The sequence below is a fragment of the Stigmatopora argus genome, chromosome 8 (assembly GCF_051989625.1).
Source record: "Stigmatopora argus isolate UIUO_Sarg chromosome 8, RoL_Sarg_1.0, whole genome shotgun sequence".
In the NCBI taxonomy this organism is placed as follows: Eukaryota; Metazoa; Chordata; class Actinopteri; order Syngnathiformes; family Syngnathidae; genus Stigmatopora; species Stigmatopora argus.
This window is the reverse complement of record NC_135394.1, coordinates 14,235,927-14,258,694: the sequence shown is the minus strand read 5'-3', so window position 1 is coordinate 14,258,694 and position 22,768 is coordinate 14,235,927. Positions and strand designations below refer to the sequence as shown.

General features: G+C 40.4%; 2 protein-coding genes across 4 annotated transcripts; both read right to left on the bottom strand.

The window, feature by feature from the left end:
• Nucleotides 1-1,440: 1,440 nt before the first annotated feature.
• clocka (clock circadian regulator a) lies at nucleotides 1,441-17,491 on the bottom strand. 3 transcript variants are annotated; one of them, XM_077607162.1, is made up of 20 exons: nucleotides 17,008-17,491; nucleotides 10,803-10,958; nucleotides 10,642-10,731; nucleotides 9,400-9,453; nucleotides 9,179-9,327; nucleotides 9,008-9,099; nucleotides 8,855-8,944; nucleotides 8,079-8,155; nucleotides 7,885-7,998; nucleotides 6,914-7,035; nucleotides 6,688-6,770; nucleotides 6,281-6,387; nucleotides 6,070-6,217; nucleotides 5,682-5,959; nucleotides 5,492-5,574; nucleotides 4,947-5,018; nucleotides 4,115-4,450; nucleotides 3,332-3,486; nucleotides 3,048-3,225; nucleotides 1,441-2,592 (listed from the first exon to the last, which is right to left on the bottom strand). In XM_077607162.1, the coding sequence occupies exons 4-20, from the start codon at nucleotides 9,449-9,451 to the stop codon at nucleotides 2,485-2,487; spliced, it is 2,244 nt and encodes a 747-aa protein (XP_077463288.1). In that variant the 5' UTR covers nucleotides 9,452-9,453; nucleotides 10,642-10,731; nucleotides 10,803-10,958; nucleotides 17,008-17,491; the 3' UTR covers nucleotides 1,441-2,484. The 3 variants fall into 3 exon arrangements, with proteins under 3 accessions (XP_077463288.1, XP_077463285.1, XP_077463287.1); XM_077607159.1 differs by having other exon boundaries at nucleotides 8,079-8,196; nucleotides 17,008-17,490; XM_077607161.1 differs by having other exon boundaries at nucleotides 8,079-8,196; nucleotides 17,318-17,490.
• Nucleotides 17,492-18,066: 575 nt separating this feature from the next.
• Nucleotides 18,067-22,698, bottom strand: tmem165 (transmembrane protein 165). The gene is made up of 6 exons (XM_077607163.1): nucleotides 22,352-22,698; nucleotides 21,161-21,386; nucleotides 20,885-21,060; nucleotides 19,627-19,812; nucleotides 19,434-19,539; nucleotides 18,067-18,627 (listed from the first exon to the last, which is right to left on the bottom strand). Exons 1-6 carry the CDS (start codon nucleotides 22,505-22,507, stop codon nucleotides 18,551-18,553), a joined length of 927 nt encoding a protein of 308 aa, XP_077463289.1. The 5' UTR covers nucleotides 22,508-22,698; the 3' UTR covers nucleotides 18,067-18,550.
• Between the last annotated feature and the right edge of the window lie 70 nt (nucleotides 22,699-22,768).

Below are 22,768 nucleotides of genomic sequence, written 5' to 3'. Positions count from 1 at the left end.
TCATTGTGTTTATTTTAGCGTTGAAAATGTGTTGTCAAATTCAATGAAAACAAGCTTATTTTTCAATAGGAAAATATTTCATTTTAATTCTATATATTTAATATATATATATATACGTACATACATATATACACATATATACATACATACATATATATACACATACATATATACACATATATATACATACATATATATACATACATATATATACATACATATATACATACATATATATACATACATATATATACATACATATATACATATATATACATATATATATACATATATACATATATATACATTTATACATATATATATATGTATATATGTGTATATATGTATATATATATATATATATATATATATATATATTTTTTTTTTTTAAAGCTAATCCATCAATGATTGGTATTATTGAAAAACAATTAAAAGGTAGGCCATGATAAACTACATAAGAAATGTTAAGGACATAAATTTAGTATGTACACTAAAATAATTAAAAAAAAAAAAAAAAAACTAACTGCAAAGTGTCGCTATTATCAATCAATCACATTCACAGCAATACAAGAACATGAATGGTCGTTGAATGCGCACGTTTCAGCGCCATTGACGCTGAAAAACGTCCAATTCGTTTGGACTGGGAGGTTTGGCAGCGTATAACCCCTGCCAGACCTTTTAGTTTTAATTGATTGGGCTTCTATATGAGTGAACTGTTAATATGGAATCATAGCTGAAACAATTTAGCATTTCTGCATATTTGAACTGAATTTGTAACTTTATTGGAAGCACTATGGAGGAACAGTTTGAACATTACACACCACAAATATAGTTTTTTTTGTTTACGTAAATGTTTTTGCTGTACCAAAAGCAGCACAGATTGAACATGTTTTTTTAAAAAAAATAAAAAAGCAGGTCACCCACATGTTATTGTCTTTTACAAAAAAACAATAACATAATTCACAACACATTTGAACAAACTTTGGCAAATTTTGTACATGATTGTCATCAGTGTAAATGTATTCTTACAACACAAAAAGAGCATAGTACATTATTACTCTCATGCGCCATATAAAATAGTATTTGTACCCCCTTTCATATATATATATATATATATATATACACATTTATATGTATTTACATTATACACATAACTTTCTGTATACTTAAAAGTCCAATTTAGAGCATATTCTTCGAAAAAAATAGGGGCGAAAATAATCCGTTTTTTTTTCATTTTTGCATGAATCAAAACAGGGTCCCCCAAACTGTACACTCTTGGCATTGTGTACATTTATTTTTATGTCGTGATATATTGTGTTATAATATATATATACATATACACATATGTATATATGTGTATATATATATATATATATATACACATATGTATATATGTGTATATATATATATATATATATATATACACACATATGTATATGTGTATATATATATATATATATAATATATATATATTTATATATAATATAGTGTTATAATAAAAAATTGAAGTGTACACTACTCACATGTTGCTGGTATCGAATGCTAAATTTCTGCCTGAAAATCGTGTATAAAAATGGAACATAATTTGAAAAAAAACTCTTCGAGATTCTCAACAATTACAACAATGAGATATAGACAAAAAATGGATGTATATTTTTGCCTTACTTTTTACCGCATTTTCTCGCAAATACGCTAAATTTCTGCTTGAAAATCGTGTATAAAAATGGAACGTAATTTGAAAAAAAACTCTTCGAGATTCTCAATAATTACAACAATGAGATATAGACAAAAAATGGATGTATATTTTTGCCATTACTTTTTACTGCATTTTCTCGCAAATACGCTAAATTTCTGCTTGAAAATCGTGTATAAAAATGGAACGTAATTTGAAAAAAAACTCTTCGAGATTCTCAATAATTACAACAACGACATATAGACAAAAAATGGATGTATATTTTTGCCTTACTTTTTACCGCATTTTCTCGCAAATACGCTAAATTTCTGCTTGAAAATCGTGTATAAAAATAGAACATAATTTGAAAAAAAACTCTTCGAGATTCTCAATAATTACAACAATGAGATATAGACAAAAAATGGATGTATATTTTTGCCTTACTTTTTACCGCATTTTCTCGCAAATACACCATATTTGTCACAAAAAAACTCACAGTACCTCATCATCGCCCTTCTCAGTTCAAATGGATTGGACGTCTATCGCCGTCAATGGTAGCCAGTGAGTTACATTTACCTGTAAAGGTGGAAGCGTATTTCAGGTTCATTCAATTTTTTTTACTTGAGAGCCCAAAGGCGTTTTTTTTTTCAATGTGAGTTTGTGCGAGTTATGGCGATTGAATCGGATAATTCAAAAAGTGAAATAGTTTGGGGGAACCCTGGTGTAAAGTTACGCAACGTCCAGTGCAAACAGGGATCCTCGATGGGTCGCAGCGGCTGACCAGTTAGTTAAGTGTCAGTCTTGTAGGCGTGCTAGTCTGGCTTCGGTAGGTTGGCGGTCGTGGCGAACGCTCCCTCCGGCTGGAAAGGAAACGCGGCCGCCGGCAGGATCAGCTGACTTCCTTGAAGAATCTGCAGACCCTTTTGTAAACACAGATTTTTTTTTTTTTTTTAGGAGATCTACACAGGTGGAGCGACCTGGATTTGAACCCAGGTTTCCCACTGTGAGGCCGACGCGTTAGCCACTCAGTTTCTGGACCACCATTATATTTATTTTAATAAAAGTAAATTTTCTATAAAGTAATGCATTATAATAAAACAATGTAGAAAAAGTGTTAAAATTATTCATTTAAAGCCCCATTGCACTCCCAAATAGTTCTAATAAAATCAAATTATGAATTCACTGCTAGATATTCACTAATTTCCTGTGCATTGAATGAATGAAATTGAAAAAAAAAAGATTTAATGAAGTAAACGCACAAGTTCCCAGTGTTTTTCTAGCTCCTGTTCATTCATCACTTCTCCATTAATTACTTCGTGAACCAATGGACTTAAAGTGCTGAATTTTGCTAGGCTAGGCTAGGCTACATGTGTACCTGCTGCTCCGGTTGCTGCGTGGGCTGCTGGCCGATGCTAATGGTCTGCGCGGGGTCCGGCTGCGGGGCAAACGCCGTCACCACTTGGCCCATGAACATCGTGGACGGCACCATGACAGCCTCGCATGCCATCTGTCCCGTCACTAGCTCGGTGAGCAGCTGGCAGACGTCTGGAAACCTGCAACCACGGAGACGGTTTGAAATACTGTCAACTACGGTTCAGTTTTGCTTATCACGAACGTTCCGTAGTAGGTTACACGTCCTTGAAACACTGTAAGCCTGACCGAATTTGGGTGGCGTAGTCCTCCGCGAAGGTGGCTAGCGTGGGTGTGTTCACGATGGTATTATTGGACAGCAGGCCGCCGGCAATTTGGAGCACGTCAGCGGGGTTTTGTTGCGGGATCATCACCGTGTCGTATAGGGACGCCGCCAGTGGAGCCTGCAGAGGAAACCAATGTGGATTGATATTGTTACTAGAAATTCTTTAGAACTCGAAAACAATCAATCACATGATACACTGGAATTCAGTTTTCCTAAAGAATGAGTACATAGTGCAAATTCTGGAATTACCCACACACTGTCAAAAAATAGTCGCGTGCGGTCGATTGGTCGCCCGGACCGCGACAACGGGCGACCAAAAGACCGGCGACCAAAAGACCGAGGACCAAAAGACCGGCGACCAAAAGACCGAGGACCAAAAGACCGGCGACAAAACAAGGTAAAACAACTCGGTCTACGCATCAATAAAAGCCAACAATGGCCATGAGCAGTTTCACTGAGCCGACGTGAGTGTATAAGAGTTTGTATGTACATGCGTTGTCCCTTTAAGAAGCTACGTCAGTCAGGGTCTTAACAAGTTCTCCAACAAAAAACAATAAAAGTCCGGGAAATTTGGAGCTTTTCTTTAGCCTAATAATTGCTAGGGCATTAAGTATGACTAAATAGTAATTCACAGTTTGCATTTAGGGAATTTGAGCAACGATTTCAATAGTAATTATCAATAACCTTCCGGGCGACCAAAAGACCGGCGACCAATCGACCGTGTACCAAAAATAGTTTCTACATACCTGTGCCAATTCTGTATTCTGTTGCTGGACCATGTGTTGTTGTTGTTGTAAAGTGGTTTGCAGAGGGTCGGCAGATAGCATCGGGTCATGCATGTTGAGAAGGGGGGTTCCCTGGGCCACCTGGGGAGCCACTTGCAGCGCGGTCATATTCACGGCACCCTTCTGCACCAGCATCTGCATGCTTTGCTCTTGCATCCTCTGCAGTTCCTGCTGGATCTTCCACAGCTCGTCAAACAGTTGCTGAATGTTGTTCTCGATGGCGTGCGTGCGCTCCTCCAGCTGCTTCTTCATGTGCGGCATGTTGTCCAGCTGGTTGAAGAGCTGCAGCGACGATGCCTGCCGGCCGGGAAGGGGTTGTCGGGTGTTTGCAGGATTAAATTAGAGATCAAGAGAATGAATTTGCCATTTTATCAATCAGGGGACTAGATTCTTCCAAAACCTTGATTTTTTTAAAGCTACTTAGAAATTGACAAGCTGCTTGAGCATAAATTGATCAGGTTGGGGACACTAACTGATAATAATAATAATAATAATAATAATAATAATAATAATAATCGGAATTCGTCCAGGGCCTGAGCTATCCAAGCAGCCCCAGTCCATCACCCTACTACCATCATGATGAAACAGAGCTTGCTAACAGCTCTATGTCTTCTATTTGGATATATTTGATGATCTCAAGTACAAAAGTGGGGCAACCAAATTTGATTAAGGCTAAATAATGACTTTTGTTTTCAATACAATACAGAATTTACATTTACTTTGCATTTACTACATTTCGACTCGTAACGACTTCATTTTTATCTCATTTTAATCGATAAAAGCTAAATCTTACTTGGGGAACTTCTTGGGGTTGCTGTTGTGAGACCATCAATGCCTCCGTGACTGTGGTTTTTGAGCTGACTGACTGATGGACAAAATCAGAAGAGACAATAACATTCATTACCGTTAGAAATGATATTAACTCGTGGGCTACCATTGATGACCCTCGACTTCTGATTCATTTGAACAGGAAGGACAGACGGTGAATGCGGGTGAGTGGTTAGCGCATCAGCCTCACATTTCTGGGGTTGACGGTTCAATCCCAGGTTGGTCCTTACTATGTGGAGTTTGCATGTTCTCCCACTGCTTGCATGGGTTTTGTCCGGGTACTCCGTTTTTCTCCCACATGCCAAAATCATGCAGGGTAGGCTGGTTGAGCACTCTAAATTACTCGTAGATAGGAGTGTGAGCGTAAATGGTTGTACTTGGTCTCATTATGACCTGCGAGTGATTGGATGGCTACTAGTTCAGGGTTAGCTGGGATAGGCTCCAGCAACCCCCACAACTCTTGTGAGGACAAGCGGTTCGGAAAATGAATGAATGACGATCCAACCAAACCTGACTCCCAATTGATGACCTTATTTGCGATACTGGTTGTTGAGCAGGTGTGCTCCGATCTCCTTGGAGCTTCGCTCGGGACGCTGAAGACACAACAGACCAAATACGGGATGAATAAACTTATCCAATCCAATCCAATGAACCCGCTTGATGCAACACGTCACGCCACAGTCAGTGGAATCTTACTTACAGGAAGCTTCTGACAGCGGCGTGTATGAGGACTTGCGTGAGCCGTGTGACGATGGCGACACTGTCCCGCTGTCACCCAAGAACTCCAGCGCCTCCTTGGGGCTGGAAGCGTTGGGCTGGGACTCCAAGCCAGAATCACGTGACTGCCGAAAGGCGAGGGGGAACGTGTCGGCCATCGAAAAGGGGATGCCCACCCATATCAACGCGGCGCTCACCTTGTCAGTCGACGATTCCTTCAGGCCAAACTCTTGCCGCTGTTCCGATCTCACGTCACCGTAACTGAATGATGATAAAAGTCAAAGGTCAAGAGGCACCCTCCCACCAATTCTTATAACATAATAAACAACAAAATCACATTTTTCCGTACAGTTTGATAGCATTTCCCGTACCTGACAACCGTGTGAGTGCAGACAATGAACTCTGGCCGAGAGTTCCACTGGTGGTAGGTGATGTAGTAATGAGTCTGTAACCAAATCCACTGCTGGCCTTTGGTGAGAAATCTGTAGAAGCAGGATTTTCCTTTGCCGTACTGCATGACTGCAAACACACGAGGAAATCAGACATGGTGGACGATATAAAACACAACAGAGGTGTACTCACGGTGCTCGTGACATTTCGCTAGCGTGTCCAGGTCGTCCACATGGTAGTAGTCATAACCGGATGTGCCGAGTACCTCAAACGGTAGGTAACCTATAATAGGTGGCGCTCTAGACACGCCCAAATGAAAGTGATTTTTTTGTAGAGTTTAAGTCATAAGTAATAACATTATTTTCCGTACTATCAAGGTAGGATTGTTGCATACCTGTCAACCTCTGCCGATAACTGCCCTTATAAATGATTATGATTCCCCTTACAAACCCCCCAAAAACCTTACAAACCGTACGGTGTTTGTAAGGTTTTTTGGGGGTTTGTAAGGGGAATCATAATCATTTATAAGGGCAGTTATCGGCAGAGGTTGACAGGTATGTTGTTGGTACAGGTGTTCCTAATAAAGTGGCAAAGTGTACCTATGGTCCAAGAAAAGAAACTTCCACTCTAAACTTTGTCTGGAGGTGAACTCTTCACTTGGCTCCTCGACAGTGCACATTTCCTGTGGAGATAGATGATTTCGTTTAAATCGCTGACGACCACTGATGGCAATGGATGCCCAATCCTTGAAGTGTTAATTTAGCAACAATAAATCAATCACACGGACCAAAGTTTAGCAAATGTTCTTTTCGTATGAGGGTGTACCTTGATGAATTTGGGTTTGACGAGCTTGACGGTGGCGATGAGACAGAACTGCTCCTCAAAGTCCAAGTGGAGCGTTTGCTTAATGGCGTCCTTCGCAAATCCGTTCTGAGGACAGTCAGGTACTGTTCCAGGTAATCAAGTACAAGTTCCAGTTAGGACTCCAAGGTAGTTTTCATGATTATTATTATTATTTTCACCTCAAAAAGCATGTCTGTTGTCTTTCAATCAAAATGTTTTTTGATATACAGTAATACCTTGACATACGAGTGTCTTTACGAGCACTGGGCGGAGCGTTGCATTTTTTCAGTGTTTTTTTTTTCCGTTGGTCAGTGCGAATGGCGGAGCTTGTTCGCTAATACGAGAGGAGTACTACTTCCTGGGCAAGTTGGCAAGTGGTCGTGCGTTATCCTATTGTGAGGACATTTGTGTGCATCATTTTAGGAATATTTTGAAGGGAAGACGAAAGCAAACAACCCTCGATAGGTTGCATCTGAAATTCAGGGTGGAGGCAGGGCAAATAGAGCCAAAAGAAAGGTATTAAAATTTAAAACAAAATTAGAATTAAGTTTAGTGTAAGGTTAGTTTACATTTATTTTTGAGTGTGTCTGTATCGCAATCCAAGTTCATTTAAATTTGCTTATGTTATGTTACGAGCGCGTTGCCGTGCAAAAAGTCTCTCTCTCCTCCGCGAAATCGGTCTAATTTTAGTACTTTAAACACATTTTAGTACTATTAAACCACTAGTTATTTTTTACTTTGTTAATAGTTGGCAAATTAGAACAAATAAAAATGTTTTTCCAATTCAATATCCTGTTTTCTGTGTTTTTTCAGAGGGTTGGAACGAATCAATTTGTTTTAGGTTCATTTCTATGGGAAACATTCATTTGAGTTACGAGTAAATCGACATACGAGCTCAGTCCGCATTAAGCTCGTATCTCAAGGTACCACTCTATTGTACATTAGCCGCTTACTGTTGTTGACAGACTTGAAGTTCCCGATAAACTTGACGTGTTCGTACACGGCCGGCTCCTTGGGGTCCATCGCCCCCCGTAGCATGTGACAGCAGAATTCCAGCTGATTCTTGGCTATGATTAGAGAAAAACAAAGGACATGACCAAATGCTGGCGTAGATTTAACTTCAATTCAGTGAATAGAAAGAAATTACTTAGATATTCAGGCGTCAACGTCTTCTCCTCGGGGATGTGCGAGGACAGCAGGTTGGAAACATCCGAGTGTTCCTCCCTGGGCAGGAAGTTTAACAGGTTTTGATCCACGAGATCACACTAGAACACACATTGTTTATGTTTTAATACTCATTTTTTTACATAAAATGTACCCTATTTTCTCACATGTAAAATTAAACGATTTTAAGACAATTTTAAGGGTGCGGCTTATTGGATTGGATAACTTTATTCATCCCGTTTTCGGGAAATTTCGTTGTCACAGTAGCAAGAGGGTGAGGATGCAGAAATAGCAAAGGCATTTTAGACATAAATAGATAGGTAATACGTACGTTAATAAATAAATACATGAATAAATATATAAATAAATAAGCGTGTTGCTGAAATATATATATACACATACATATACACATACACATGTATATATACATACATACACATACATATATATAAGCACATATATACATACATACACATAGATGTACATGCATGCATACGGTAGGTCTTAACACTCAGCCATTTGTTTTGTTAAAGAGCCTGACAGCTGATGGGAGGAAGGATATGCGGAAGCGCTCCTTCCTACAATGAGGGTGCAGCAGTCTATTGCTGAAAGAGCTTTGGAGGGACTCCACAGACTCATGCAGGGGGTGGGAGGTGCTGTCCATGATGGACACCATCCTGGTCAGCATCCTCCGCTGATTATACGCGGATGCGGGTAATATGCGAGAAAACACAGTATATTTGTCAGCGAAAAACTCACAGGGAGGTGCTCCAGCAGCGAAGTGACGCTCTCCGAGGCGTAGATGATGTTCCCGTTGGTCGTGATGGCGAGGAAGAAGCCGTCCAATGCCTGAGTGCGAGCAGACCACCAGGTTCGGTTAATTTGACATTTTGCCATCGATTGACGCCTCACCTCCAGCATGAGTTGCGTGAACTCTTCGTTGCTAAGAAACGCCGGTTTCCAGTCTTGCTTGATCTCCGTCGACTCGGACTGGGCGGAGATTTCTGAACGTGAGAATGAAGAATTCATTAGGGGAGAATCCGATTTGTGAAGTGGTTCAAACGAGAAGGCTCTTTTTGTTACCGTGTTGTTTCTGCAGGAAGTCGATGCTCTTCTGCAAAATGGTGGATTTGTCCATTTTGCGGGTGTTACCTGGCAACATGGTGCCGAGTTCTTTAATGAGGATGTTGAAGTGATCCCGTCGCTTCTTTTCTGACTTGTTGCGAGATACTCTGCAGAGGCATTTTCTTTGATTTAAATTACTGGTCACATAGTTTTTTTTTCAAAAATAACGATTTTCTCACCGTCTTGCTTTGTCCTTGTCCTCGTCGTCCAATCCAAAGATGCTACCGTCATCCCTGGAAAATTAAGACAGAAAAAACACAAACCAATGTGGGCCTTAGGGTGGAATAATTGCCCACCTCTGCTATAGTAAAAAATGAAACGATGACTAACAGGGAAATTCTTATACAGTGGTACCTCGACAAACGATCTTAATCCGTTCCGGGACTGAGATCATATGTTGAGCTTTTCGTAACTCGAGCGAACGTTTCCCATTGAAATGAACTAAAAACAAATTAATTCGTTCCAACCCTCTGAAAAAACACCAAAAACAGGACATTGGATTGGATTTTTTTTATTTCTTCAAATTCGCCATCTATTAACAAAGTAACACATAACTAGTGGTTTAATAGTAATAAAATGTGTTTAATAGAAGTAAAATTAGACGCATTTCGCGGAGGGTAGAGACAGCGACATACACGGAGGCGGGGGGTGGGGGTGTTCGGGGGGACTTTATCCACGGCAACAACGCACTCGTAAAGGAATAAACAAATTTAAATTAACTTGGATTAATATATACAGACACAAAAACATACGTTTAATGTAACTTTACACAAAACTGAATTCTAATTTTGTTTTAATTTTTTTTACCTTCGTTCTGGGCGGGTTAGCTGTTTGCCACGCCTCCACCCTCACATTCGCTATCAATGGGCTGTTTGCTGTTGTATTCCCTTGAAAATATTCCGAAAATGATGCACACAAATGTCCTCACAATAGGATAACGCACAACCACTTGCCAACGAGAAGTACTCTTGAATGAGCGATCGCGGGAGCTAAGAAGCTAAGGAAGGAATAACAGCCTACCCACGTATTGATTGTGGGTAATAAAGTTTTATTCTGAGAAAGGGTGCCATGGCCTATCTGTGTTGTGTACGAGTATACTTCATTACCCAGAAAGCCCTCTTTTTGCCCGCGCATGCGCGTTGTGCGTTTTCTGGTCCATGTGTAGGCGAAAGAAACCATTCAGTGTTCGTAGATATCTGTTATACACGAAAGAGATGCGGCAAAAAAGGACAGTGCGCTACAATGATAAACAGCCTCTCATGTCATGGCCACCTGGCTTGGTCGCATCACGAAATTTTGATCGTATCTAGGGCGAATTATTCGGTCGAAATTTTCATCGTACCTCGACCATGTCGTAGGTAGAGCTGATCGTAGGTCGAGGTACCACTGTATCCATTGTTCACGCGGTGTGTGTGACTTACTGATCGACGCTTGTAGTCATTTTGATCTTCTTGAGAGTTACCATGTCAGATGGGGTCTTTCAATCGCGAGTAAGACATTTGTGGGTCAATCTTTAGGAGACAGAGAGAACACAAAATAAGAATGACTCATGAAAGCTGGCAAAAATGGGAAAAAATACAACCTTATGGACAGCTGAGCTGGTCCCGCGAGAGAAGGAAAGTCGCGTGGAGGCGGACGCTGGAACCGGCGCCGCCCCGGATCAACATGTCGAGTACTGCGGAAAGGTTTTGGTGTCGACTCGGCGTGGGAGCTTGGCACATGGCAACGACATTGGAATCTACGGGATTAGGGAAAACCAGTAGTTAGACGTGTACCAACTCGACTCATGTGATCATGTTGTAACTGTAGGTCTTTCTATAGTATAGTAAAAGAGAGCACCATATTTTCTCGCGTATAAGCCGCCCCTGGGTATAAGCCACACCCTTAAAATTGCCTTAAAAATCATTAATATTTACAATTTCTCGCGTATAAGACGCCCCCTGATTCACAATTTTCACCTCCACATTCGTGATTGTAATAGGGAGTACAAATGTGGAACTTTGAAGGGAATATCTTAAGAAAAATCATCACATGTGGTATTTCTGAGATACTGTATGAATCAAAAGCACATTATTAGGGTCAATATACACACAAGGAAGTTAGTAATTGATCCAGTAACTGTTGTTTTCTTACTGCAAAACAGAAAATAACTAACAAAAAGTAAATGTTAATTTGCCAACATCTACTGGTGAAAAAGAGTATATCAACGCTGTAAGTCTTGTGCGCACAAAAGCCATACCGTCGATTCAGTCATCATTTTTTTTAGTTACAAATACGGCTTATATGCGAGAAAATACGGTAGCTACCATTTCTAAATGAGGAACGATGCTTTAAAATACAATTGTGGTCCGAAAATTGATTAAATTTATAGTTCAAGGCACCACAGTTTGAAAAATAATTTCCTTTTGACAAAAGTCCCTTTTATAAGCAATGACTCCCAAGTCACTCAGCAGACCACTTTGGCACCATCTCCCCCGGTATAAAAATCATTTTTGTTCCGATTAGACTTCAACAATCCATGAGATAATGGGTAGAACAATGGTTTTGACTTGGTCGTCGGAAGTAACCCTGAGGAAGGGCTGCTTGTGCGTCATCATAAATATTAACAATGTCATGTGAGGACATATACTGTAGTGTCATCACGGCAGTGACTTCAGGCCATGCAGCGGAATTGGCCCATTCATTCCACTAGACTCACGCGACTTGGGGTTGGGTTCCTCTTTGACCCCTGGGGATGTTTCTCATCGACAATGCGTGGTGGTGGCGGCATCTGAGAGGGGGCGACGGTGTGCCGTGCACCTAAGAAGGCGGCGAGGCTTCTTACCATCAGCAGAAGCATTTTATAAGCGGGAAAACAGAGATTGTGTAATTGTGATGTCAGCACGGCTTCGCTGACCCGCTTGCCCAATGACCTACTTTCCTCCTCCTCCGCCCATCAAACTTAATCATAGTAGCGCGGAGATCAGCGCCCGGCTCCTGCCAGCATCGCCCTGACAAATTCATTCCACCTTACGCAGGAAAGTCCTTTCCGACTCTGGCAGTCATGCCACGCCAAAAAAAGGATTTTCCTAGCAACAGAGCCAAGCTAACATCCTTCATTCATTCATTTTCTGAACCACTTGGGGTGCTGGAGCCTCTTCCGGCCAACTGTGCTCACCAGGCCAATCGCAGGGCAGAAGAAGACAGACAACCATTCATACCTAGAAGCAATTTAGCATACAATTAGCCTAGCATGCATGATTTTGGAATGTGGGAGGAAACCAGAGCACCCAGAAAAAAACCCATGCGACCCAGAGGAAAACATGCAAACTCCACACAGTGAGGACCCTCTGAGATCGGACCTTCGCCCCCAGAACTGTGAAGCCGGCACGCTAACCGCCCGCCCGCCGGGTTGCCAAGCTCACATCTTCATCAATAAATGTGTGCAGGTACGAATGAAGGACACCTTACCGTATTTTCACGACTATAAGGCGCACCGGATTATAAGGCGCACCCTCAATGAATGACACATTTTAATGTGTTTTCCATATATAAGGCGCACTGGATTATAAGGCAGCCTGTCTATTTTGGAGAAAATTTAAGACTTTTAAGTGCGTCGTATAGTCGTGAAAATACGGTATTCTGAATTTTTGAGCCGAGGAATGTGTTTTAAATGTGGGAAAAATATCAGTGGTAGAGGTCATTTTCTGATGGCCATTACTCAACATTACTTTTTTCAGTCTCGTCGCCACCCGAATTGGTTTGCTGAATGTCTATCTCTTTTTTTAATACTGAATAAGAGACAATAATATCGTCAATACTGCCATGGATCATCTTCAGATGTTGTTTTCCAGCAAACATTTATTATTTAGCATTGAGCAACTGTGCCGTCTAAAGTGGAAGATCGTCTAGTGTAAGTTTTATTACACATCAACAACCACTGCAGAATCAGGTGTGTGGACATTTTTGACTTTGGCGCTTTCAGGAATCGGCTCGGAGTTTCAGAAAAATTGGACAAATCTTTAAAAATAGGATATTTTTTAAAAAGTGGTTAGCGCGTCGGTTCTGAGATCGAGGGTTCGATCCCAGGTCGGTTCTCAATGTGTGGAGTTTGCATGTTCTCCCCAGGCTTGCGTGGGTTTTCTCCGGGTACTCCGGTTTCCTCCCACATCGCACTTGGACAGCATTTTTAAAATATATGCTATATGGCAGGTATGCTAAATCTGCTAAAATGCAAGATTGGGTCTTTTGAAAATGATGGAAATGTAGGCCGCTGAATCTCTGAGGATCTGACTCACTGCGAGGTGGATATCCAATGACGCGGCCACCACGCCTGAAGCTGGCAACGGCGCTCAATGGGGGTGTGCCATAGTAACCGTGCCGCGTAAAAATAGACCTGCGCGACTCTCCCCTGAATGTGATTTTCATGAGTTGTCAACAAGGGCTAGCCTGTCGCAAACAAATGTTTCCGTTTCATTCATAGACGTCAAAATACATTTTATTAAGCGTTTAATCTGTTTATCTTTTCTCTATTTTGAAATAAATGACCATATCGGCCGCATTGTCTTGGGATCGTCTTTGTCACCTTGCAGTTTCGTGCATGTCAAATCCAATTTGTGCGCATATAAGCCGTAATCTTGATTCAGTCATCATTTTTTTGTGACAAATATGGCGGATATGCAAGAAAATATGGTACAGAGCTGATGTTTTTTTTTAAAATATAAAGCATCTATGCATATCAAAATGGATGAATTGGCTAAAGTTCTGCTATGGTCTGAATTTAACAGATGTCTCTGCAACCTATAACTTGAACAATGTACTTATCAATGACAATAAACATTTGGAACAATGTTGAAGTATTGAAACATCTACAGCACAGGTGTCAAAGTGGCGGCCCGGGGGCCAAATCTGGCCCACCACATCATTTTGTGTGGCCCGAGAAAGTAAATCATGAGTGCCGACTTTCTGTTTTAGGATCAAATTAAAATGAAGATTATAGATGTATATTCTATTTCCTGATTTTCCTCCTTTTAAATCAATAATTGTAATTTTTAATCATTTTTTTCTGTTTTTAGTTCAAAAAATCATTTTGTAAAATCTAAAAATATATAAAAAAACAAATGAACAATGTTTTAGATCTATAAAAAACTGAATATTCAGGGCTTTTAATACAGTTCTTTTAATCCATTTATTTTTTTAAAAATCTAAATATATCTAAAATGGTCCGGCCCATGTGAAATCGAGTTGACGTTAACGCGGCCCGCGAACCAACCCGAGTCTGACACCCCTGGTCTACAGCATGGAATGAGGTTTTTTTTTTAAATCATGTGGACGGGAGCTAAGGAAAATTGCACTTTTATTTATCCAAAAAAATAATAATGTCCATGGGACAATGTGACAAATCTGGCTAAAGAAGCGTATCACAAAAAACGAACTTTTATAATCAATGCCATCCAGCTGATTCCATTCAGATAAAACTGCTACAAAGGCAAGACTGTTGACGATTTATTTTTTTCATATTTAGAACCACGTGCCACAATCTATAAAAAAAATACAAAATCTTGGAGGAGAGACCTGCCAGATGTTTATCAGTGCTGACACGCTGCCAGACTCAAAGAGCCGAGACGGAATTGCGTCTTTGATCTCACGAGGTGCAGTCTGATGGCAGAACACAAGATCAATTTTAAAACTGCATTGGAAAAAAACACTGAATGTCTTCTTTTGGAAGATCTGACGGTTGTCCCATGTGCAAATTTCTCCACCAATCATCTGGCTAAGTAGCCAGAGGTGAATGTCACTCACAGTGAGAATCTATAGTTTGTTGGAATCTCATGAACTAAACTGAAAAAATCCCCAAGCATGCATGGGAATCTCCAGACAATCATTACCATTATTGAGCTACTTGCGGCATATATTAGTCACCAGTGGCGGGCCGTCAGGGCCTTCAAGGCCTTCTCTGCTGGCCTCAGAAATATCTGAATCATATATTATATTTTGTCCATCAATACTTATTAAATAATTCCAAATTGTCTGTTAGCTTCCTTTCATTGCTTTCCCCCCTGGTTGCACTGCTTCCAGATGTGTGTTTTCATATTGAAGCATTTACCAATCACATTTCAGCCATTATTTGTTGCCAGGGTCAGAAATCTGCCTCAAGGCCTTCACAATCAGTTCTGCGGGCTCTGCTGCATTAAACAAGCATCGATAAGACTGTTGCTTTAACCAATCAGATTTCAAGTTGGAAACACCACAATGTATTGTCGCAGGCGTAGGGATACGTCATTGCCTTGTCGCAGGCGTAGGGATACGTTATCGCTTTCACCAACTATGATTAGCTACCAAACTGTATCTGGAGCTAGCTGCAAAAACAAATATATTGTTGTGTTGATTTAAAGCCATTTTCAAAACGGACTATGCCAGAAATACGACAGGACAGGCTCGACTTTCAGCATTAGCTTTGATGGCGATAGAAAAGAAGGAAGAAAGGAGGATGGATATTGTGTACAGTTAAAAAGGATTTTTGGTGAGTAAATTATGGCTATATTCCTAAATAATATTTCAATTGTGGGCCCGGTTCTGATATCTGAAAAGCTCCAGTGTTTGTATTTAAGCTCCAGTGTTTGTATTTAATCACTAAATGCTGCTAGGAAGAGGATTTTACCCCAATTCAGTGCAATTTTTGCCGTTTCGCCATTGACGTCCATCGCTGTCTTTTCCCTGGGAAATCACCTCCCTGGCCCGGTTGTAATGTCGGAAAAGCTCCAGAATTTGTATTTAATCATTAAATGCTGCTAGGAAGTGGATTTTACTCAATTTTTCTGCATTGATTTATTGATTATTGCTGCAGTTGAGGTTTTATGGTCATAAAATAGTTTTTGAGGGTTGGATTGATTTGTTGAAGGCGCTACGAGAAAATGCACGGACCGCCACTGTTAGTCACGACAATTTCAAATATACATATTGCATTCAGCATCAAGTGCTTGACATTTTACCTATATGAGCAAACAGAAGTTGCCCTTATTTCACTCAAATAATTCATCAAACAAATAAAAGATTAAGATGGGACAACAGAAACATTCAATCAAGTTATGATTTAGCCTTTTTCAGATGTGATTTTTTTCTCATTTTTGATTAATTCAAGCACCACCAAAAGTTTGGTGCTCTATGCTGCACCATATAAACAAAAAATAATAAAACAATCCAAAATTAACATGCATCTTTGGAATTTCAGGAAGCTGGAGTACCCAGAGAAAAGCAACAAAGTACCTAAACCTACAAAATGTGGCTAATCATTATGCCCAAAGCAGCGACTTTTTATGTAAAAAAAAAATGCAAATAGCAAATCCACAACTCAAAAGATGAATAGTAATACAGCATTTATAAGAAAATTGAATCCAGCTCACAAAACTCATTAAAATTGGATAAACCATCCGGGCATACACCATTCATTAAAATACTCTAAATTTCAACACAGCTCGATTTTTTAAAACGTTTGAGAAGATATTCGATGATTAAACACATATTTAGACGACGGAAATGCGTTAAATATCAATATATTTATGCAGATTGTAATTTAACGGCGCCCCCTTGTATAGAAGTATCCTTAGGTGACCTCTCGGAGTGGAGCTCCTGCCCCGAACAACTTCACCCCACGTTGCCGTCTCGAAGGTGATGCCGGCCGGCATCCGTGACCGGCGAATCACCGCTAGGCTAACAGCAGCTAGCTCGTATGCTAACTATCCAACGCCAGTATATTTTTCTGCAGTTTCGCCCCTAAAACAACACAATTATGGAGTGTCACATCTTACCGTTACATTTGATGACAACTTTCCCGTGTAACACTCATACGGCGTTAAGAAGATAAAAGTCCAAGTTTTCTAGAGGCTGAAAAATTGAGGAGTTTAAAAAGAGCGACGCGACAATCTCCAGAGACGCAAGTTAGCTTAGCTACCGCCGCCTTAGATAAAAAAGTGGGTCAGCGGGCCTTTGGCAAGAGCCCAAGCCCAGCAAGATGACGCTGTTCCAGCGGTGGGTCGTCATGCAGACACGGAGAAACAAGCGTCTGGCGCTATTCAGCTTACCCTCCAAGGACTGTCTGTCAGTGGGTCAACCACTTACCGACTTGGTGGTGCTCATTACAGGACGCCCGGGACGACGCTGCAAGGCTGGGTGGAAATGGACACATGCCGGGGAGACGCCACTCGCAAGCCCGGCGAGAAGGACGCCATGGCGGACACATTAATTGGAACACCTGGATCAAGTTCTGGTTGTTTCAGTAACCAATTAGTCACAAAGAACACATTTAAAAAGTGCAAAACATGGCCTAAAAATAATTCACTTTGAAAAAGTACCAAATTAATTATGCTCATGTTACTTTTAATTTTAGTCTTTTACATAAAAAACGGAGGATAAATTTGATGGTAATCCCCCGTTTTTCGCGGAGTTCTTGGCTTTTGCCCTTTTTTGTTGCAAAAAAACGTGAAATGATTAAAACAAGTTAATTGATGAATACCTTGAATGCTGAAATTTAATGCAGGGGTGAAGAAAAAAACTGGGTCAGATTTGATCCATGTTGTGAATAAAATGGATTAATATATCATTTATTCTACTCATTTTTTAATGAAATTGTGCGCAAATTGTTGCATTCATAAGAAGTTTAACTGTAACGCCATCTGCTGTCTATTAACAGTGTCAGAAAACTGCATGAAATAGCTGTAACTAATACAGTTTTACTCTAAGAATTCCAATTTTGTATGAGGAATTTCCCAAAACAAGAACTTTAGTATACATTCTACATGTGATTTCATTGTCAAACACATTTTTAATTCTTGAATGGGATGGTCAGGTCAAAGTGTAAAAATTCCCAACACCTTGTAATTCATTTATTGAGCAATTAAACTTTAAAAAGGCAAGAATTCCAACTTTTAAATCATCTTTAACTGCATACTACGTATTTCACAGCTGACAAATCTTTAGAAAAATATTTCCTGGCCACCACTTCTCAAACAGCTTTTCAAAAAGGAACATAAAAGTACTAAATAAATAGATTGGAGTGCCAGCGCCCATAGATTTGAGGCCAAAAACAGCAGGGGAAAAAAAAGACAATTTAACAAGGGAAATTGATTACATGTAAAAATCACCCAAAAAGCTACCGATGTGCGGTATTTTGAATAGCCCATTTAAAAAAAAAGTCAACACAGAGGAAATGACTCCGTATTTTCAGTAACATCCCTGTTGGTTTGTACTTTATCTCCCATAATTCCATGGGTAGAATTGAGTTCGGGACGGCACGATCTCTCAACAGCAACTAATGGATACAGTATTTACATTTGAAAGAGTCCTTTGGCGCTCTCACATTCCAGCATCGGGCTTAATGAAGAGGGCGGAAAAGGCAAAAGCCAGAAAGACGATCCCCCCGATGATTGTGACTAAAATTCACAAAAAAAGCTGTGAAATTTGATGCCATTATAAGGAGTACCAAATTTTCTCGCATATAAGCCGCACCCTTAAATCATTGAATTTTACTATTCTTCTCGTATAACGTCAGTTTTATGCAAGATACCTTTTTTTCTTGAATTTCATTCATAGACGTCAAAATAGATTTTGTTAAGCATTTTATCGGTACACGGTCAATTGGTCGCCGATCTTTTGGTCGCCCGGAAGGTAAGTGATAATTACCATTTAAATCGTTGCTCAAATTCCCTAAATACAAACTGCGAATTACTATTTAGTCATACTTAATGCCCTAGTAATTATAAGGCTAAAGAAAAGTTCCAAATTTCCCGGACTTTTATAGTTTTTTGTTGGAGAACTTAAGACCATGACTGACGTGGCTTCTTAAAGGGACAACGCATGTACATAGAAACTCTTATACACTCACACGTCGGCTCAGTGAAACTGCTCATGGCCATTGTTGGCTTTTATTGATGCGTAGACCGTGTTGTTTTACCTTGTTTTGTCGTCGGTCTTTTGGTCGCCGGTCTTTTGGTCGCCCCGACCGCGACAACGGGCGACCAAAAGACCGCACACGGTTTTATCTGTTTATCTTTTCTCTATTTTGAAATAAATAACCGTATCGGCCGCGTTGTCTTGCGTTATGGCATTTCGTGCATGTCAAGTTTAATTTATGCGCATATAAGCCATAACCCCGATGCAGTCATTATTTTTTTTAGCGACAAATACGGCGTATATGCGAGAAAATACAGTAATTCTTATTTCAGTTGAGTGGTCTCACCTGTTCGGACTGATATTTTCTGGGCAATCATTCGGCCTCCAATCACAGCCAGACCCGTACACAAGCCGTGTCCCAGCGTGCCACCCACAGCCACGCCAAATGGATCCTAGTGTGGGTTTTAGCAAAAAAAATATTACCAAAACTGTCGCTATGGAGATATTTGTATATGCCATGAAAAAGTAATGTGACAAACCTCACGTGCAGCAAGGATGATGGTGGTGAGCTGGGAGCGGTCGCCCCACTCAGCGAGGAAGGTGAGGGTCAGAGCCTGGATGAAGATGGGCGAGATGAAGCTGTGCCACCTGGACGATGTCGGCGAGGACGAACCGGTCCCTGCTTCCAAGTCTGGCATGCCGTTGGCCATTTTAGAACGTTGCAGCTAAACAGACAAAAAAAAGTTACATTTATGGATGTTTCAATGCTGATAGGTTTTGCCAATGCCACCTGTACTTTTAGACCAGTGAAAATAATACAAAATATAATGTAACTAGTAAATATTAAGTCACATTGTTTAGAAAAGTCAAGAAATGCTTTGTTTACGATATAAGGTGATGATCTGTTACGGTCGTTATTTTCTAAAAAGATGTAACGTATTTTCACGACTATAAGGCGCACCTTAGTCTCAAATTTTCTCCAAAATAGACAGGGCACCTTATAATCCAGTGTACTTTATATATGGAAAAAAGTGTCATTCATTGAGGGTGCGCCTTATAATGCGGTGCGCCTTATAGTCGTGAAAATACAATAGTCCCAACTTAGGGGACATATTTTCTTAGTGGTTTATTTACACTAAAAATAGTCATATCGGGCTAAGTCATCTTATAAAAAAGACAGACAAAAATGTATGATGAATAGATATTTTTGGGGAAGGAATGACTTAAAAGGCTACACTGGATAAGCTAATATCTCACAAAAAATTCCAACACATCAACAAAGGCTGGCTCTAGAGGTGACTGTGTAGTTCCCTTAAAAAAGTGCATTCAGCCAAAGCACATACCTGGAACCCTATACCAATTAACATGCCTGAACTCCCGTCTCTGAACCTCTTGGCCAATCATCTTAAAGCCTGGCTGTTAGACGAACAAAATTGCGAACACAACACTGTCTAAAACTGTCCTACGTGCATGTATATCTAGTATGTGTCGTCATTTATCTTCAACCTACACAAGGGAGTAAAGATGGAAATTAGCCATCTGCTACAATCTATAATTAACATGAATATAGATATGTTCATTAATATGTGTGGTCACTTAAATCAAACTCCCAAAAAAGTATTTATTATTAGTATTTAATTATTAGTTTGTTGTTGTTATTTGTGCACTACCCTACTTATTTATGTTGTTGACTACTTATTTATTGATTATTTATTGGTGCACTGCGTGGTGAATCTTTAAAACTCATTATACTTGTATAATGAAAATAAACGCATTTAATTCAATTCAGATATTGACCTCTTCGTCCTTCTTCTTGATCTCAGCCTGTACTTCCTCCAGCTCTTCCTGACCCTCGTCGGGACTCATTTTGAGGCCCTCGCGCAGCATGCGCACGCCAAAGATGGCAAAGAGGCCAGTGGACACGTAGTAGGTGTAGATTCTGGGGATGATGGTAGTGGCGTAGCCGAAGAGCACTGAGGCGAGACAGTTTAAAAGTTCAGTTTATATACCAAAGGATGAAGGGACATGTGCCCAAAATAAGTTTGACTCATAAATTAAGTATTCAAACCTCACCCGACAAGCAGGTCATGAGCCCCAGGGCCAGCATGGCGCCGACCAGCACGGTGAGCCGGTTGTACCGCATGGCCATGATGGCGGCGATGAAGAAGGTCTTGTCGCCCAGCTCCGACACGATGATGACGGAGATGGAGGCCGCGAAGGCGTGGATGAATCCCAGGTCGCCTTTGCTGGGGTCATCGTCCTTGACCACGTGCGGCAAAGGATGGAGACTGGCTGTTTTCTGGAAAGAAGTGTGAAGGTGAAAAGTTGTTTTAGATCAGGGGTAGGGAACCTATGGCTCGGGAGCCATATGTGGCTCTTTTGATGGGGTGCATATGGCTCTCCGCTAACCTGTAAGCTAAAAATATGGAAACTGTCAGTGAGAATTGATTCCTGAACGTACCAATAGGAGACTTTTTCTACTTTAAAAGTGGTGAAATGATTTTTTTTTTAAAGCACACATTTTTACAATAATAATTGAAAGTATGAATTGTTTATGGCTCTCTCTGTCAAAAAGGTTCCTGACCCCTGCTTTAGATGGAAATAGCTTAAAGAAAGAAACCCACATTTTAAATAAAAAGGACTTTTGTTAGGCAAGTGGTCAGCGCATCGGTCTCACAGTTCTGAGTTCGAGGGTTCAATCCCAGGCTCAGATCTTCCTGTGTCCTATGTGGAGGTTTCTTGCGTGGGTTTTCTCCAGGTAATTTGGTTTCCTTTTTTTAAATTATATTAAATGATAGGTTCCCCTCAAAAGTGCAAGTACATTAAAAATAATAATATGCATGGAAACACTGTACTTCTTTGAAAATGTATTGAACCACTTTCCAATTGGGCGTTTCAGAAAGAAAACGAATTTTAATTGATAATGAACACGACATCAATGAATAAATGAGAATAACATGAAAAGAATATGAATGGATGAATGCTGTAAAGAGTACAAAGTGCCTGACGTCAAGTCAAATTTGCATGACACATGCCTGCATTTGATTGACAGCATATTTAAACACTTGTAAATGAAAATTACAATAACCACAACATTAGTCTTGGTTTTGCTTCGCCATTTTTTAAATATTTGCCAAAACTCGACCCGGCTACATATGACACGTCTTAGTTAGCAAGTAGCGGTTAACTCGGATGCTAAAGTCGGAAATGCCGTCAAACACAGTTTCATTGGCGATGATTAAACTAATATTTGTGACAATTTACCTCGACGGGAGCCTGTTCTTTAACTGCATTTGGTTCCTCGGGAATTGCAGTGACTCCGACCAGCAAAACGAAGAAAATCGAAGCGGCGAGTGGGAGAAAGACGCTCCCCGCTGCTCGTCCATCTCCGCCAACCCGCAAAGGCATTCCTGTTTGCATTCTTATGCTTAATGGATTTTTTTTCACCACCCGTTCGAGTCTCTTTAAACTCCACGCGACTCGCTAGAGCCCACCGGTTACAACAAATAGATTCCACTTCATCTTAACCGTCTGTAGTTTTTGATTTTATTAAGAATGGCCGTTGTGTGAACGGTGAACTCCGGAGGAAGTTGTTCTCTGCTGCCGCATGGAAGACTAACGGCCCTGTGATTGGTCAGTCTAAATTTGACGTGTATATGGGTGGGTCTATTTAGGGATTCG